Source organism: Equus quagga, chromosome 13 (assembly GCF_021613505.1).
Source record: "Equus quagga isolate Etosha38 chromosome 13, UCLA_HA_Equagga_1.0, whole genome shotgun sequence".
In the NCBI taxonomy this organism is placed as follows: Eukaryota; Metazoa; Chordata; class Mammalia; order Perissodactyla; family Equidae; genus Equus; species Equus quagga.
This window is the reverse complement of record NC_060279.1, coordinates 38,277,898-38,294,790: the sequence shown is the minus strand read 5'-3', so window position 1 is coordinate 38,294,790 and position 16,893 is coordinate 38,277,898. Positions and strand designations below refer to the sequence as shown.

Genomic DNA, 16,893 nt, shown 5'->3' with positions numbered 1-16,893 from the left:
TTGTGAAGATTAATAAATAAATACATGTAAACTGCTTACGATGGAAATGGTCTAACACATGGTGGCCTAAAGTTACTATTGGCAAACTTGGAGGTTGCTAATGAATATTAAATAATGTATATATGTGCAAGAGATGGAGATACACATTATTATGTTGATCCGTTAGGCTGGGCCCAGACCAAAAAGATCCTAGTATTGAGGAAAAGGCTTTATCCAATAGTCAATGGCAGTGAGTGTGCCCATGTGGGGACCAGGATGCTGATGATGTGGTTTTAAAAAGATCTCTTTGGAAATAGGATGGAGAAGACTGGAAGATAAATGGAGGATAGGAAAGGAGAAAAAAATAGCAAGCTCACCACTCTGCAGTTAGGAAAAGTTTTTTCCTTTTAATACTAGACTTTCAAGGATTGAGATGCAAGCTTTTTATGCAATTACATCCAATGTTAAAATTGGTAATACATAATTTACAAAGATTAACATCAAAACAATCATCTATTTAGATATGCTTTTGTAAAAAGGAAATATATTAGCAGCATTTATATTTTCCGCAATCACACAGCCTACAGACATGCAGACTAACTCTGTATCTATTTGCAGTGATGTAGTGCTTTGCCCCGCATTTCAAACACCAAAACCCACCTGGCAGCTAGGGGGTTCTTTTTGTTTCGTTATTATAAAATAACCGAAAAATAAAAAAAGGCATTAATTTCTACACCAGTAAGAAAAAACAAGTTTTTGCACTTACCTAACATTTGATTGTCTAAAAAACATTTCAGTTTTTAGTCTTTCAACAAAAGAAAGATAAAATGACAGAGCGTAGTGTCTTTTGCTTCTGTTCTCTCATTTTACAAAGTTTTTTTCTTTTTTTTTCTTTTTTAAAATTTTAGTGTTTAACACTATTAAAGGAAACATTGAGTTTTAATCTCTTTCTTGTCATTTTCCTGCTTTTGACTAAAAGGAGACCCCCAAAGTGCCCCTATTCCCACCTCCCTCCCACCCAGCTCCCTGCAATGAAAACCAAAAGAAATCACTCAAACGGGCTTGGACATGCGATTTTTCCAGCTCCACACGTGAGTATCTTATACCCAGGTCTCTTAGTAATGTACAGTGCTTCTCTACAGTAAGAAAATACTCCAAACTATTTTCTTAATTCTCTTTTTTCTTTAATAAAATATTTATTCTGCTTTTTCTCTGCTCAAGGGGATCTTTGGCATCCCCTGTCTCTTTTGTTTTGTTTTTTTTCCTCAAGATTGACACAGAAAGGAGAAAAAGAAAAAAAATTCAATGGAATGGAAGGTGGTCATTGTTTCTACCTAAACAAGTCAGAGCATCGTCATCATAAGGGGAAATGTACAATTAGGACAGCATTGGTCCAATATTAGAAAAAAGTAATGGGGACATGTTTACTATTGTATTGCTTACTAATCACGCAGCAGATATATATATATATATATATACATACATATATATATACACACACAACTTGGCACATTTAAAAACCATCTTTTCTCTTAAAGAACATCTAAAATGTATATGCATATGGATGTCTGAGAAGACAACAAAGCAAAGCTTTTTAAATTTTATTTTTAAAGAGACAGTATTGTCTGGTAACTTCTGGTCAAGAGGATGGGAAGGAAAGAGACACCCTGGATATCCCTTCTGGTGATGAAAACATCAGGAGGGTGGAGGAAAGATGGGACTAGGGGTGGGGAGAACACACTGTCTCTTTAAGAGATGGACATTGAAAACTGTACAATTAAGAAAACAAGAGTAGTGTTTTCAATTGATAATCTACACTCACAACAAATACTCTGATAGGTGAATACTGCTCAACAGTTTATGTAGTGACTTTTGTTGGGGGGGGTTAGAGTTCATTTTTATGTAGGTTTTAGAATGATTTTATTTTGAAATGAATCTCCATTCGCACAGCACAGCAGACACACAAGAACCACAGCGCATACACAGCACATGTGCTGGCGGGGGCCTGGCCTTCTCATTAGAAAAAAATATGTTCGGCAGGTTATGAAGGTTAAAACAACAATAATTACAATAAGTACTATGCCCTTCTGACCCCATGGGGGCCTTCTCTATTCCATGATTCCATTTTGGGGAGGAGAAGTAGGGAGAGGGGCAACAGTTCCAAGTGCTTTGAGTTGTCAACTCACATTTTACTTTGACCTGGATGGGCAAGAAAGGAGAGAGAAACTTTCCTAGTCAGGGATCTGGAAAGAAGCCCCAGCTACTCTTTCTGTTTTAGGTTTCTGGGGTAGCTCTTAGAGCCTATAGAGAACAGATGGGGTACGGGTGGGGATCCTGGCCCTATCCCTTTGGATTTTGAGTTTTTACCTGGGTATAGGAAGCAGCTTCTTAGCAGTGCCTGTGGCATCAGAGGATGACACAGAAAAACCCAAGCTGGGGGGAGGGGCAAGTGCTGTAAAGTACCAAAAGGTTCTGGTCATCCCCAATGTGCTCTGCCCTCCTCCCTACATTATTAACCCTCAGGGTAAAGCAATGGAGAGGAAAACAAGTTAAACTGAACTGTTTAGACAGATCCCGTTCCTCTTCCTCTCCACTAGCTCCAAGGTTTATTAAGTACCTAATGTCAACGACATGGCCCCATTCCCCTTGCTGGACGGACCCTTCCCACCCCTGTCTACACTCAGAGAACAGGAGGCAGGACTGTTAGCTCCACTGGATCCCAGATGCTTGAGGTTCTCATTCTTTGAGGTTCACTTCCGAAAGCTATTTTCTGGGATGAACAAAGTACGCCTTCGCAGTTTCCTGCCTGATCCTTCCTCTAGCAAGTAGGTCACATCGATGGCTGAAAAGAGAAACAAGGAGACTCCTCAAATACCACCCTCCCACCCCTTATTCCAGATCTGAGCTCTAAGGAGATCACAGGAGTTCAATGATTCCTTTTCTGACCTATAAGCAACTTAGGCCTTCATCTGGCCCTCGATGAAAAAAGTTGTTCTCTAGGGAGGAGATCCTCTCACCTCCCACAGTTTCATTCCCAAGATACAACTAAACGAAGGCCCATGAAAGAACTACACCATTTTCCTAGAATACTTTCTGTTCTGGGCAAGTAAGTAGAAGTTGTTTTTTCATTCTCTCTCCACTAATTTCCCATTTATCTTAAATCCTAGATATGAGCCTGATTCTTCTTACCATTTTTTCCAGGGATTTTTTCAAGGAGATTGAGCAAGATCTGGTTGAGTCGTTCCCGTTGGTTATGCCGTCTTTCTTCAGGGGTACAGGCTGGTTGGGGATCTTGACTGCTTTCCTCTGTTTTTTTTTCACCCTCACTGACTTCAGCAGTGGCCCTCTCCTGTTCTGGCTCTTCCAGGTTGGGCATCTCATTGGCTGCTTGCTCCTGACTGGCCAGTACCTCTTCAATCAAGGGCAGAGCATCATCCTCCTGGCCCAGGTCTTTTAGGGGTGGCTTTGAGCGCTCGGACTTCCAGGATGATCTGCCAGAAGGATATGTGAATTTAGAGCAAAGCTGAGCAGGGCACTTGGGGAAGAAAGGGGAATGAAGGGAAGAGACCTCAGATGGCTTGTGATCCTGGAGTCTAGCTGTTAGAGCTTGGCTCAAGAGGTAAGAACCTTGGCTCTGGTCTTCATTTTATTATTATTTGAACAAATCACTACCTTTCCCTGAAATTTAATTCCTATTTGTAAAATTCAATTTTTCTTCTTTCAGGAATCCAAGTAATCGATAAAATATACCAGAGCTGGTAAAATTGCTTAGTTAGTTCTCACTGATTGCTTCATGAGTACAGAGAAATATGGCACAACTATAATAAGTACTTAAATGGAGTTTTTACTTTGCTGGAATCTCTTTTCACATCTATTATCTAATATTTTTTCCCTTATGGTAAGCTATAGATGTAGGTAAAGCAGTTGTTATGCCACCATTCAAAAGAAAAGGAAATTCAAGTCAAGTCTTCAGTGCTCATTGTCCAAAAACATTCCTCATGTACAAAACAAGCAAAAATAAAAACTATAAACCCAAATTGTTCAGCTAAAACTGTGCACTTCTAGCTACTTCTGTTCCTTGAAAACAGAGGTCCCAAGAGCTGATATACTTTAGAGTAATGGGGAAAGTTTGCAGAAATCTAAAAAAGAGACCTTTATGAATCTGTCTAGAGTTCAGTTCCAAATCCTCTCTTCTTTACCTCAAATCTTTGCAAATTTCCCTCCCTGCCCCAATTAAGGCTCCATAATGAGACCACAGCTATTAAAGTCTAGTTCTTCCATATTACGGTTGGCACTACAATGGGTTACTCTGTCAGAGAATCCCCAATCCTAGCAGTGGGGCTCTTGCTCCATTCAAGTTCTTGGTCAATCCTTTAGGCTCCTCACATTCCCCATGGGACTCACCGCCCTCCGTTCCTCTTGTAGTTGTCTGGGACATAATGAGGCTGCAGAGAAGAAAAGAAATGGTAAGTGCATTGCAGAAGCTGGCAAAGCTGGATCAGATGATCTGGGGCCAACTCAGGATAAGGGAAGTGGGGAGGTAAGGAGGTAAAGGAAGAAAAAATAGGGCTAAAGCCCTTACAGGCTGGGTGACTGTGTTTGAAGGTCAGAAGTTCAGTGCTTTTATTAATCTGTAGACCACAGTGGTTTTTAGCATTCTGTAAGCTTAGAATGACAGTAGAAGGGATAGGCTCATAATTCTCTTTGACTCATGTCAACTTTTAAGTAGTTAAGGTTGGGGTTTCAAAGCTAATCAGTGAGCTGCTGACTGCAAGCAAGACCAAGGAAGTCTAGATGAGAGGCAGGGCTTGGTGGCAGGCAGAGAGAACACAAAATAAATACTGTTAAGAGAAATCCAAAAATAACAGTAAGAAAAGTAGGGACATAAAGGTTTGGCTTTCTTGTTAGACCATTTCTAAGCATTCCAGGATGAGAACTATGAATTTTGATAGGCCCATTAAATAAAGACTCAAGGATGAGGAGCTTAGTCTAGGGTTTCATTATAGCAAATAGATGGATGGATGACCAAAACCTTTATGGAATGACGAATGGCACAAAATAATTGGAGGAGTATCTTCACAACAATTTCAAAGAAAAAATACAGGCTGAAAATGAAAATGTTAACTGATTATTTTCCAGGTAGTGGGATAATACACAATTTTTTCTTCTTAATGCATCTGTACTTTTCAAATTCTATATAATGATGATGTCTTACATTTCAAATCCAGGGATAAAAAGAAACAGCACTGAATTATTTTCACCAAAGGTTTCTTCAGGGTTCTTCCTATTCTTTCTACTTGCTTCTTAAAATTATGGGTGTGAAAAACAAAACAAAAACCTACAATATGGGGCTCAAGGACAAAGACTGTAAAGAAGGGGAGAGAGAAAAAAGAGGAAAACCTGATTAAAAAAGTGTAACCGAAATCAACAATTTCCTGAGACACAGCCCATGCCAGGAAATGCAGAATAAATGTATTCATGCTGTTCAAACATCCCAAATAGAGATGGAGATTTCCATAGTTTGGTATGGAAACAGGATGAAGAAGCAGAGAGCCACTTGAAAATTCTTATTCTATGAATTACATCCATGAACTAGACTGTCCTGACACAGACAGTTAAGAGAGGAAGGAGACTTACTGAGAAATCTCTTTTGGGAGTGAGCTTCTTGGGGAAGTGATCAAAGGCATAGGGTTTGGTGCAGACAGGATAGCGGTTCCGGTGGATCTTGTAAAACAGGTGTGCTGACTTGTCAAGCCGATAATCACAGATGTACACATCTTGCTCCTTCACTCCTTTGGGTCTCCCTACGAGTCCAAACACTGTTAAAGAGTCCTCTGATTTTCCCTTCTCTCACCCTGAGCTGCCCAGAGACCACCACACACCATTGGGAGAGCAGCTAGACCTTTAAGAGGGAAACATTGTAGATTTTTTTTTTTGAGGAAGATTAGCTCTGAGCTAATATCTGCTGCCAACCCTCCTCTTTTTGCTGAGGAAGACTGGCCCTGAGCTAACATCCGTGCCCATCTTCCTCTACTTTATATGGGACGCCTACTACAGCATGGCTTGCCAAGCAGTGTGCATGTCCGCACCTGAGATTGAAACCGTTGAACCCTGGGCCACCGAAGTGGAACATGCAAACTTAACTGCTGTGCCACCGGGCCGGCACATTGTAGCTATTTTGAGAAGGAGAACAACTAAACATTTGGTGATTGCATAAAAAAGGAGTTCCGAGACACTAGTATCAGAAAAGGAGAAAGGGAATCTAAGAGTTGAAGGGCATATTATAGGATGGAAGGAAACCAGATATGCAAATTATTTGAGTGCTGCAGGGATTTTTGAGGGAACATTTTGAAGGGAAAACAGCAGATTATGGGGAAGTTATGAGAAAAGCATGGCAGTATAAATGAGGGAAGCACATTTGGAAATGGATACTTTATAACTGTGAGATGGAGGAGTCATCACTATCAAGGGGCTCCAAGCAGTTTTTGAATGAAATATATATTCTTCTGGACTATTTTGCTATGATACTAAGGGAAAGAGCTAGACAACTGAACTCTGCTTATCATGACAACTAACATACATTGAGCTTGTACTGTGAGCCATAAACTGGGCTAAGTGCTTTTGTAGATTATTTCATTTAATCTTTAAAAAACTCTCCAAAATAGATACTAATCCCTATTTTCAGTAGGTTAAGTAACTTGCCCAAGGGCACACAGGTAAAAGTGGTGGAGCTAAAAATTTGAAATTAGATTGCCTGACTCCACAGCCTACATCGTTAACTATGAAGCTTACAAAACTATTGTGCTTTTTTTGTTTGTTTAATGTATAGTATTGATGATCGCCTTAATGATTCTGGAACGGTGGGTGAAGGAACATATCTTCCCACAAATGCTAACAGAGTGCTAAGTACAAAGTATTAAAAATGTTGGTTAATTAAAAAAAGAGAATGAACACTTATTGAGTACCAAACACTAGGTAAAAGAAAGAAAAAAGACAGTATAGCTCTCTAAAGCTTCACAGCTGGCCTTGGATAATCTTTTTCTTTTTTGAGGAAGATTAGACCTGAGATAACATCTGCCGCCAATCCTCCTCTTTTTGCTGAGGAAGGCTGGCCCTGAGCTAACATCCGTGCCCATCTTCCTCTACTTTATATGTGGGACGTCTGCCACAGCATGGCTTGTCAAGTGGTGCCATGTCTGCACCTGGGATCCGAACCAGTGAACCCTGGGGCGCCGAAACGGACTGTAAGCACTCAATCGCTGCACCACTGGGCTGACCCCCCTTGCATAATCTTTTATCAGATGGAGACAACAAGAATGGAATGGGCAATTGTAGACCAATGAATGGGGGATAGGAGGTCATTTCTTAACTAGCCCAGATCACTTGCCTTTACAATACGTATAAAGGTCCAATACACAACAGGTCCCCACCACAGCCTCCAAGGGAATGATCTCATAGAGTGGCACCCGAAATAGTTCATTGTGATAGAACCGACGGGATGGAGAGTGGTGGGTTTCATGGGGACGGAAATAATGGTGACCAAAGGCAAACCGTTCCTCTCTAAAAAGAGAAAAAAAGAGAAGGGAGAGGTTTAGTTGATTTGCAAGATCCTAGTGAATATTCACTTTTTGCTGGTAGGGCACAGCTGGAAGAAAAGAGACAGGACCTCAACACATACTTTTCATTCTTCCAAAGCTTCTCAATGCGGAAGATGTCAAGTTTATCTCGGTTAATGTGAGATAACAGTCGATAGGACTGACGGACTGGGTGGCCATCAGGGGTGCGCCGACTGTCCCTCATCAGATACACACAGTCACCTAGGAAGGCAGAGAACACAGAAGAAAGTTAAAATGATTCCTATGTGAATTCTGTTAGGCATCCACTGGACTGACCCAAGGTCTACCTACATAGAAAGGACTTAAAATCTGAAACAATAAATACAGAGAGCTACAACCAACAGTCTAAATGTGATGGTAATTCTAGATTATGAGAATGACGTGAGAGACGTCTTCCATCTCTTAGACTTCCTATATGTCTTTCCCAGTCTTAAAATTAGCTTTATAATACTCTGGTCTGTCCAAATTAGTTTTATTTGGTGGAGGGGAAATGTATGCAAGTCTAAAGATTAAAGGATATAAAAACCTATATTCTATTGCTATTTAAGGTCATATGGAGAGAATGACTATTATGCAGATAGCAGATACCTCCTACTATTCAGAAAGGTCAGCTTTGAGACGCAGGGTCAGCTCCTGTGTACGCACCTTGACGAAGCAGCAAGTCATCTCGGAGCAAACAGATGAAGTACACACAGCCAGGTTGGGCATAGTGGGGCCGAGGGATCATGGGTACCTCCTGATAAGAGCAGAAAGCCAATGGATAAGGCCTAGGACTACTACATCCAACCTACTGATCTCTATTCAAGAGGAAAAGAACTAAAACCTAAATTTCCCCACCAATTAAGACTCATTGTTTAGTGATTTCAATACACCACCGATATAAAAAAAAGATGAAAGCAACCAGTTGTTAAACTTGGAAAATTGAAGGTAGGGGACAAAGGTGAGGGGCTAAATATCCCAAACTATATTCTATGAAGCACTAATTGTATGGTCAGTCTGTGCCATCTAGGGGCATCTGAAAATACGTGAAGGGGGACTTTGATTGTTACAGTGATTGGGGGAGGGTACTAGCATTTAGTGTCCAAGAGCCAGGAAGGTCAAACTTTCTGGCATCCCTCACAACAAAGAACTGTCCACTCAAAATGACAATAGCACCATTGTTAAGATATATTGTCTAAATACTTCCTTTTATAGAGGTGACTTGCCCAAAATCACACATATAAATACAGGAGAACCAAGACAAAAACCCATTTAATAACCTGGGCAAGTTACCTAACCCACTGTCTCTCCTGGAAAGTGGGCCTAAGATTAACTTTTGTTGACTCTGAGTCTAGTGCTCCTTGCACTTAAACATTGCTTAACATATATGATACTTAAAGTACTCAAGTTCCGGACTTTACAAGCTACTTCTTTTATGGATAGTTGATAGTGTTTATAAAAAACATAGTTTATATAGATCCACTCCTTCCATAGATTTCTGAGTATTTTATTTTCCCTTTGATCACACTTCTGAGAAAAGGAAGGGCAGAATTTATGACTCTCAATGTAAAGTATAAGAAACTGAGGCCCAGAGAAATTGAGTAACTTATCAAAGGAAATTCAGTGCATCAGGAGCAGAGCAGGACATGTGCTACGTTTTCTACTTTTAGATCAGAATATTGTCAGAGGGCTGCTTACTCTGTCCACAGGCCTTGGATCACACTGCTCACAAAGGTAGTGCTCCACATCTGAATTCACTCCCATACAGTCACAGTGTTGCCACACCTGTAGAAAAAAAAGTGTGTGTGTGTGTGTGGGGGGGGGGCACTGCTTAGATTTACTGAGACAAGCCCTGAGGGCTAAGAATAAAAACAATTAGCAATAGGACAGGGTAAAGGAAACAGGAACTAACGGATAAATGGGTGAGTGAGAAATTAGAGCTACATGGTAAAACAGGGGGAAAAAGAATAAGGACTTGTTTAAACACAAGTATATAGACTGGTTCATAATACATAGATCTGGGCAAATAAAATGGGGAGATAGATAGAGAATAGGAAGATAAATGTATATAGTAGCTATTACTTGCTAAGTGACATACATCAATGATAGAAGTATTGTGAAAGGCTTTACAGTTACAAAATGTTTTTATTTCCCTTATCTAATTATATCCTCCCAGCAATCCTATGTGTTACTCATATCTCTACTTTCTATATAAAGTAACAAGTTCAGATGTATCAAATGGGGATATTAGGGCTTAAATGCAGGCCTTGACTCCTTCATTAGGAGCTCTAAACATTGCATTTCATCTGTATTAATGCTACATAGATTATAGTACCTCTAATGTTTTTCACGATAAAGCACTATCCTAAACATTATCATTCTTCTTGATCCAGATTACTTAAGAGGTATGCAGTGGAAAGTGGGCAAAAAGAATGGGAGATAGAAAAAGAAAGGAAAGAGAAAATGAAACAGATATAAAAAACAAGAAAGACAGTATGGTGAACAGTGAAGGAGAAGAGAAACCAAGGCAACGTTAAAACTCATAAAAAGCCGTTAAGCGAAGCCAAAAGAGACATGGGCTGCTTCATGAATATGGTCACCATGTTCATCAGGACTAGGCATCGGCTTCATCTCCTGACCCTCACCATGCACTTGTCACACTGGATCATGAGGCCTTCATCCTTGTAGAGGCCACAGATACAGCGGATGACATCATCGTCCTTCTCATGCCCATTCTCCTTCTCAGAGACTGAGGTCTCACTGCTGTCTGCCTCACTTGCTGTCTCTCCCACAATCTCATCAATTTGGGCTGATGCCTCGTGCCGGGCATTGTAATAGGCCTTTCGTAGGCGGCAAACATCTCTCCCAATTGGGGATTTACGCCCGTAGTACTTCTGAAGAAAGCAGAAGAAAGAAATCATTTGGTTTTCTCAGTATGGCTTAAAAATATACCTGAAGAGATAGCAGGATTTTCTTTATCTTCCCATTATGGTTAACAGATTCTCAATACCATCAAATACAGTGCCAAAACAACTGAAAATGAACTAAAATGAATTAAAATTAGAATCTGCATGGTAATTTTTCCATTTGCTCTATTTGTTCTGTTATTCAATCCCTGTCACAGGATATATTGTCCACTAGATCAAATGCAAAGTGACCATGGAATAAGAATTAATATTACAAGCACAATGTTGTGGAGAAGCTCTCCATTTACCTTTGTCTTGCAGGTATTAGGGACAGAGCTAAAAGTTTTAAATATATATGGAAGCTGGATTTCAGTACAAAGAATGTTATAATTCAAGTTTGCTCTAATTCTTCTCCCACTTGTCTGTGTTTCTCTCATTTCTTCTGTCTTCAACCTAAATTCTTCCTTCATCTGGTAGCCTCTTTTGTCCTTCAAACGCCTCTCCAAGGTATTTCAAAATCACCGAATAATCACCTCTCTTCTAGGCACCATATAACATTCCATCCTCTCCTTTAAATCAGTTCAAGGCCACCTTCTCTCCAATGAGCTTTACCTATACTACAACCCATTAGTGTAATACCTCTGAATTACATCCTTAAGGTGTATTTCTAACTATTTACCTACATGTATTTCATATGTACTTATTGTCTAGAGGAAAGAAACTACAGATATGACTTAAATGTAGTAAAATGTCTGTATTATGTAAATCTAAATGTTCAATATTAAATTAGGTTTTTACAAAAATTGCTTCTTTGGGAATATGATTTAACCTTCCATTCCAGTCACATCAATGTCTTCATTATACAAGATGGTACAATATTTAGTATACTGTAACCCTTACCCTAAGGGTACTCAATAAAAATTGTTGCCTTTCTTAGCCAGAAATACGAAGGTTGATAGGAGAAGAGGACAAAAATCTTAAACTTCTAGAATAGTTCTCTTCAGAACAAACTTCTTAAATTTGTGTTTGAAGTCAGTGAAAAATACCTCAGCATTCCGAAAGACCTTGAGCATATCAGCATCAAAAGCCTCCACTGTCTTATAATAACCAATGAGGATCTGCTTCTCTATGGTGACAAGATCTAGGGGATCAGAGATCTTCTCATAATAATCAGCATTCCTGGAACATAAAGCCAGGGTGTCAATCTGGTACATTTAGTACTTTTCTAAAGCTCAGATGATTCCCACCTATGTGAACTTACTTTTTCTTTGGGGGGAGGTTCAAAAGTGGTGCTGCCAGTGCTTGTTGGGAAGAATCTGCGAAAGAACGAAAGGTTTACTAAAAGCACAATAAGATGCAACAGAGGCAAATATTAACTCCTAACTGAAAAAGTAGAACCCTCAAAATTAAAAGTTAGAAAAAAAAAATCTAAGTTTTTTTTTGAGGCCTGTGAAAAATGCAAGGACTTTTCAGAAATGTGGGTAGTTAAAGGCAGGGATCAGAAGATACTTTCAGATTACCTACACTATGAAAGATATATATGTTTGAAATGGAACACAATGTTAGTTGAATATGAGAACTTTCTACAAGGAATCAGAGAGAGGAACTTATTGAGGTGGCTAGGCTGCTTAGGGCAAATTCCTGCTCAACAAATATTACTACAGCAAAGATCATCTCATCCAAAAAATGTTTTCTAGTTCTCATTAATGGCCCATAGTTAATATTACTCTTGGTTTGGATTCAATTACATTCCAGATAATAATGATTTAGTGTTGTAAATATTTTCTGGAATCTATTTTCTTGTAACAGTTACTTTGTGCCATGAAAGTAGAATTCATGCTGTGGGGATACTTCTTACTTGCTACTTTACTTACTTTCTAGTAACTTACTACAGAGAGAGAAGAAAGTCTGTTGTTTCATGCCCAGAATGTAGTGACATGCAGATACATCTACTGCAATTTCAAATTAGATCAGATGGGGATGGGTGAGAATGCAGAGTGTGATCTTTTGGGAATGTAAAGGCAATAGGTGCCACAAAACTTTACAACTTAGGACAGGCTGGTCCCCCCTTCCTTCTCTATCTCCTTAGGTTAACAAAATGGCAAAAAGCCACTAAAGTACAAAGATAAATAGCAGACAGAGAAAGAAAACCAAATTTCTCAGAATTTAGGGAAAGGAAGGGGGACAAGCCAAAGTTGATGGCAAAAAGCTGCAATTATATGTTAAAATCTCTCATTTTAAATATCTCCAAATTTCCTGGTCAGAAAAAGTCATGTACATTACCGAACTACCTACCCCAAATTAAAAACTCTCTCCTTCCCCATCCTTACCCCCAACACACATCCAAAACACGTATCTTGGAAGAGGAGAGGAGTGGGGTAAAGGCGTTTGCACAAAAACACTTTTAAAGTAATTTTCTTGCAGCTTTATGTCTTTTTCCTTAATGCAGAGGTTAGGGCCTGTGAACCCTTCAAAATATATGCAAAATTTTGTATACACATTTTTCTGGGGAAAGAGTCCACAGCTTTGATTAGATTCTCAAAGATATCTGTCAATCAAAAAAGAACTACGGAAGTCATATGTTCATAATACTTTTTTCTTTCTTTCCTTTTTTTGCTGAGGAAGATTAGCCCTGAGCTAACATCTGTGCCAATCTTGCTTCATTTTATATGTGGGTTGCCTGTCACAGCACGGCTGATGAGCAGGTGTAGGTTCATACCTGGGTTCCAAACCCGTGAACCCGGGCCACCAAAGTGGAGTGTGCCGAACTCAACTACTATGCCATGGGGCCAGCCCCCAATAATACTTTTTTCTTAAATTGCTAATTCACTGCCTCATTCAGGAAAATTATATCTAAGACAGAGACCTGCTTCTTTCTATCCTATAGCAAAAAAATGTGATTTCTAAATACAGTACTTAACTATAGTAAAATTCTAATAAATACAAAAAAACTGACATAATATCAAGAGATTTAAAAACAATAATCCCCCAAGACTACAATCAGTCCTATAATTCTTTACTCTGACAAAAGGAAGAACTAAGTAAACCTCCCAAATTCCTAATCTTAAACTGTCACTTGGTCTTGGATGTCTCAGGTGAGGCAAAGTGATATAATTTTTTTAAAAGGCTAAGGAGAATGAATTTGGGGTGGATATGGTTACCTTTATAAGAGATGATACCATCACAGATCTCTTTGAAGATCTGGGCTAGGCGGGCTGCCCGAGCCACTTCAATGTTTTCCTCTGCAGCTGCCAACCGTCTTGTTCGTACAGACCGAGCCGTCTGCAGGGCAGAGAACTGGGTCATGAAGACGTCTGGAAGGATAAAGTGAAAATTAGTTTCAGAAAAAGAAGAGTTCTATGTGGCTTTCTCTTCCCCAGTGGATTCCTGCCATTTGCTCTATTTTCCTTGAAATGATTTAAGTGGATTAGTGGTCATGGAGTTCTTTCTCTCCTCCTTAAAGAAAAATCTGGAAACACTAGAGTTTACCAGAGAGACAAATGCTGGAAGTTAGAGTTTCCTTATCTTAGTGGCAAAGTACTATACATTATAGTAGTTGCAAATTTGGGCTTCAAAACGAGTCTGTCTGCATTTGAATTTTGCCTGCACTAATGAGATGTATGATCTTGGGCAAGTTACTTAAACTCTCTGTGTCTCAGCTTCTCAATTATAAAATAGGATTAGTAGTAGTACTTCCCCCATGAGGTAATTGTGCAGATTAAATAAGATAATGCTTAATGTATTTATCCAATGCTCAATGTTTGACCACAATAAAGACTCAAGAAATAATTATTATTATTACCAGAAGATTTGACCTCAAAGAGATGTAAGTTCAGAGAATTTATGCCAATCAAATCACTGAGAGGATATAAGATTCTGGACAAACTTTGAAATCGATCTAGTTCTCACTCAGCATATTCCCTCATACATAACGCAGAATGATCCTATTTTTTAAGGAAAAGAATAAAAGAGAGTGTGAACTTTTGAACACTTTATTTTCAGTTAGAAAAGATGCTTGGACATGCTGGTTTCTCTGCTTCAGTCTGTTCTGGATAAAAGATCTGAACTCAGGAGTGCTGTTACATTATTTATTTATGAAGGTTAGAAAAAGGAAATCTGAAGGGTGTGTGTATAACACTGATGTGAATGTGGGCAAAAGAAGTCTTCAAATGAACACTGGTGTCATTTTTTCCTGCATTTGGCATAACTATTTACCCCGTCTGCAAGTTTCTTTCCAGGTAGGAAGGAACACAGAGGATCCACTACCTAGCTCACGTCTAGTGATTTTCGCTGTACGTAATGTTTGGGAGGCTGATGGAAGGGGTTTCTTCTGACTCCCTAGAGGAGAGGCAAAGAAGCTGAAGAGCTGGGATGGATAGGTTATCGCTGATTGATGCTTGTATGTCTGGATCTTAACTTTTTTGGTTCAGACTAGAAGGAATCTTTGAATAGACTGCAAGTAACTAAAATAATCACTTTGGAGACAATCTTATGGAATTAATAGGATCGTTTCTCAGGCCTTACCAGACTTGATGTTCCCATCATCTCGGCAGATGCCATTCCAGCGGGTATATAATGATGCTGAGTGAATATTATCACTGGTGTGCTTTACTTCTTCCTGTTTCTGCCGAATCTTCTCCCAGTTTCGGACCAGGAACACATGATGCTTTAATACAAAGTTCCTGAAAGGAAGGAAGAAGGAGTTCCTTTATTTATTAATTCAATAAGCATTTATTACATGTCTACTTTATGTCAGCCATTGTTAAGATGACATAAATGAATACTTATCAGTGAATTCAGCCATTGTAAAGAGAATTATATATGGGGAAACATTCAGTTTTGCATCCTGATTTTTTTTCACATAACAAAGAACACGTCCTTATATTATTTACAAATATCTGGCAAATAGCATCTAAAATCTGCAAAAATTTTGGTAATTGAAGCAGCCTGAATTGAAGGCAGAGCTTTATGGAGTATTTGTACAAATTGTAAAGGAAGTTGCCAAGATGAAGTATGGGCTTAGGATCAGCTATAACAAGAAGAACTGGACTGGCAGATGAAGGCAAAGATATTTAAGATGGATATACACTGGGCACACTACATTAGGTGCAGTGTCTCCACATGGATCTCTAAACTTAAATGAGTTATGTGCATCTAGAGTGACCCTACACGATTCTGATGATTCCATAATTTGATTTTCACCCTAGTACATATACAAACAGATGTGATCTTGAGTAAGTCTCAAACCATGGGCATCAGGAATTGGAGATTCATTTTATAATTCCCGACTTTGGCTGCACACTGAAATCACCTGGGGAACTTTATAAACTATTGATGCCTGAGTTCCACCTCTGAAAATCCTGGTTTAAGGGGTCTGAGCTGTGGCCTGGGCATCACGAACTTTTAAAAGCTCCCTAGGCTAATACACAGCCAACTAGAAAACCACTGGACTAGATCATCTCTGTTTTACCAATGTTTAAAATTTCTATGACTTAAAGTGAAATAGGATGAAAGGGGCTAAAATTACAGTAAAGTTATAAATGAGGATGAAGATTTCTTTTTTTTTTTTTTAAGATTGGCACCTGAACTAACATCTGTTGCCAATATTCTTTTATTTATTTTTTTCATTCTTCTCCCCAAAGCCCCCCAGTACATAGTTGTACATTCTGGTTGTAGGTCCTTCTGATTCTGCTATATGGGACGGTGCCTCAGCATGGCTTGATGAGTGGTACTGGGTCCACAACAAGGATCCAAACCAGTGAAACTCTGGGCCACTGAAGCAGAGTGTGAGAACTTAACCATTTGGCCACAGGGCCAGCCCTGAGGATGAAGATTTCTAAAATACTAGAATGTATAGTCAGGGAAGATGTAGAATATGTCCCAAGACGATTTGAAAAATAGGACATAGATATTTACTTTGCTTGCTTCTGATGGACAAATCTTACCTGAGTATAGGGAAGACCAAAAATGACCACTAAAGATCCTTTTTATTGCTGTTAATACATCAACAAAGCAGGGATTCTTAACCTTTTAGTGCCATGGATTCTGTTGGCAGTCTGGTGAAGCCCATGTAACTCTTCTCTGAACAATGTCTTAAAAGTATTTTAAAATTCTTAAATTAATTAAAAATTTTAAGTAATTTTTAATATATAAGATTAAAAGGAAACTAAATATACTGAAATACACTTTCCTAAATATTAAAAAATACCCTGAAATTGTGATGTAGAAATAAACACAATTTTCAACACATGACAAGATCTAGAGATGGGTTTAATAGCCATAATAATTTTGAGGTAGAGATGAGTGTAAATGATATTTATAACACTGAAATATAATATAAAAATGTGAGCATTGGGGACAAAGTCATGGAAACTGTAAATACTACACATATGCTCACCAACATTTTTTTTTGC

General features: G+C 38.9%; 1 protein-coding gene across 4 annotated transcripts in view; it reads right to left on the bottom strand.

The window, feature by feature from the left end:
• Positions 1-366: 366 nt before the first annotated feature.
• The window catches only part of ASH1L (ASH1 like histone lysine methyltransferase), a 201,575-nt gene continuing 185,048 nt past the window's right edge, over positions 367-16,893 (bottom strand). For all 4 annotated transcript variants that reach the window (XM_046682972.1, XM_046682970.1, XM_046682973.1 and 1 more), the window contains 13 exons: positions 15,005-15,162; positions 13,642-13,794; positions 11,742-11,796; positions 11,527-11,659; positions 10,220-10,468; positions 9,273-9,359; positions 8,241-8,331; positions 7,658-7,796; positions 7,367-7,539; positions 5,617-5,783; positions 4,384-4,424; positions 3,169-3,470; positions 367-2,821 (listed from right to left, as the gene is read on the bottom strand). In XM_046682972.1, coding sequence (XP_046538928.1) covers positions 2,730-2,821; positions 3,169-3,470; positions 4,384-4,424; positions 5,617-5,783; positions 7,367-7,539; positions 7,658-7,796; positions 8,241-8,331; positions 9,273-9,359; positions 10,220-10,468; positions 11,527-11,659; positions 11,742-11,796; positions 13,642-13,794; positions 15,005-15,162 — 1,840 coding nt within the window. In that variant the 3' untranslated portion in view covers positions 367-2,729. The remainder of the gene's footprint in view (positions 2,822-3,168; positions 3,471-4,383; positions 4,425-5,616; positions 5,784-7,366; positions 7,540-7,657; positions 7,797-8,240; positions 8,332-9,272; positions 9,360-10,219; positions 10,469-11,526; positions 11,660-11,741; positions 11,797-13,641; positions 13,795-15,004; positions 15,163-16,893) is intronic.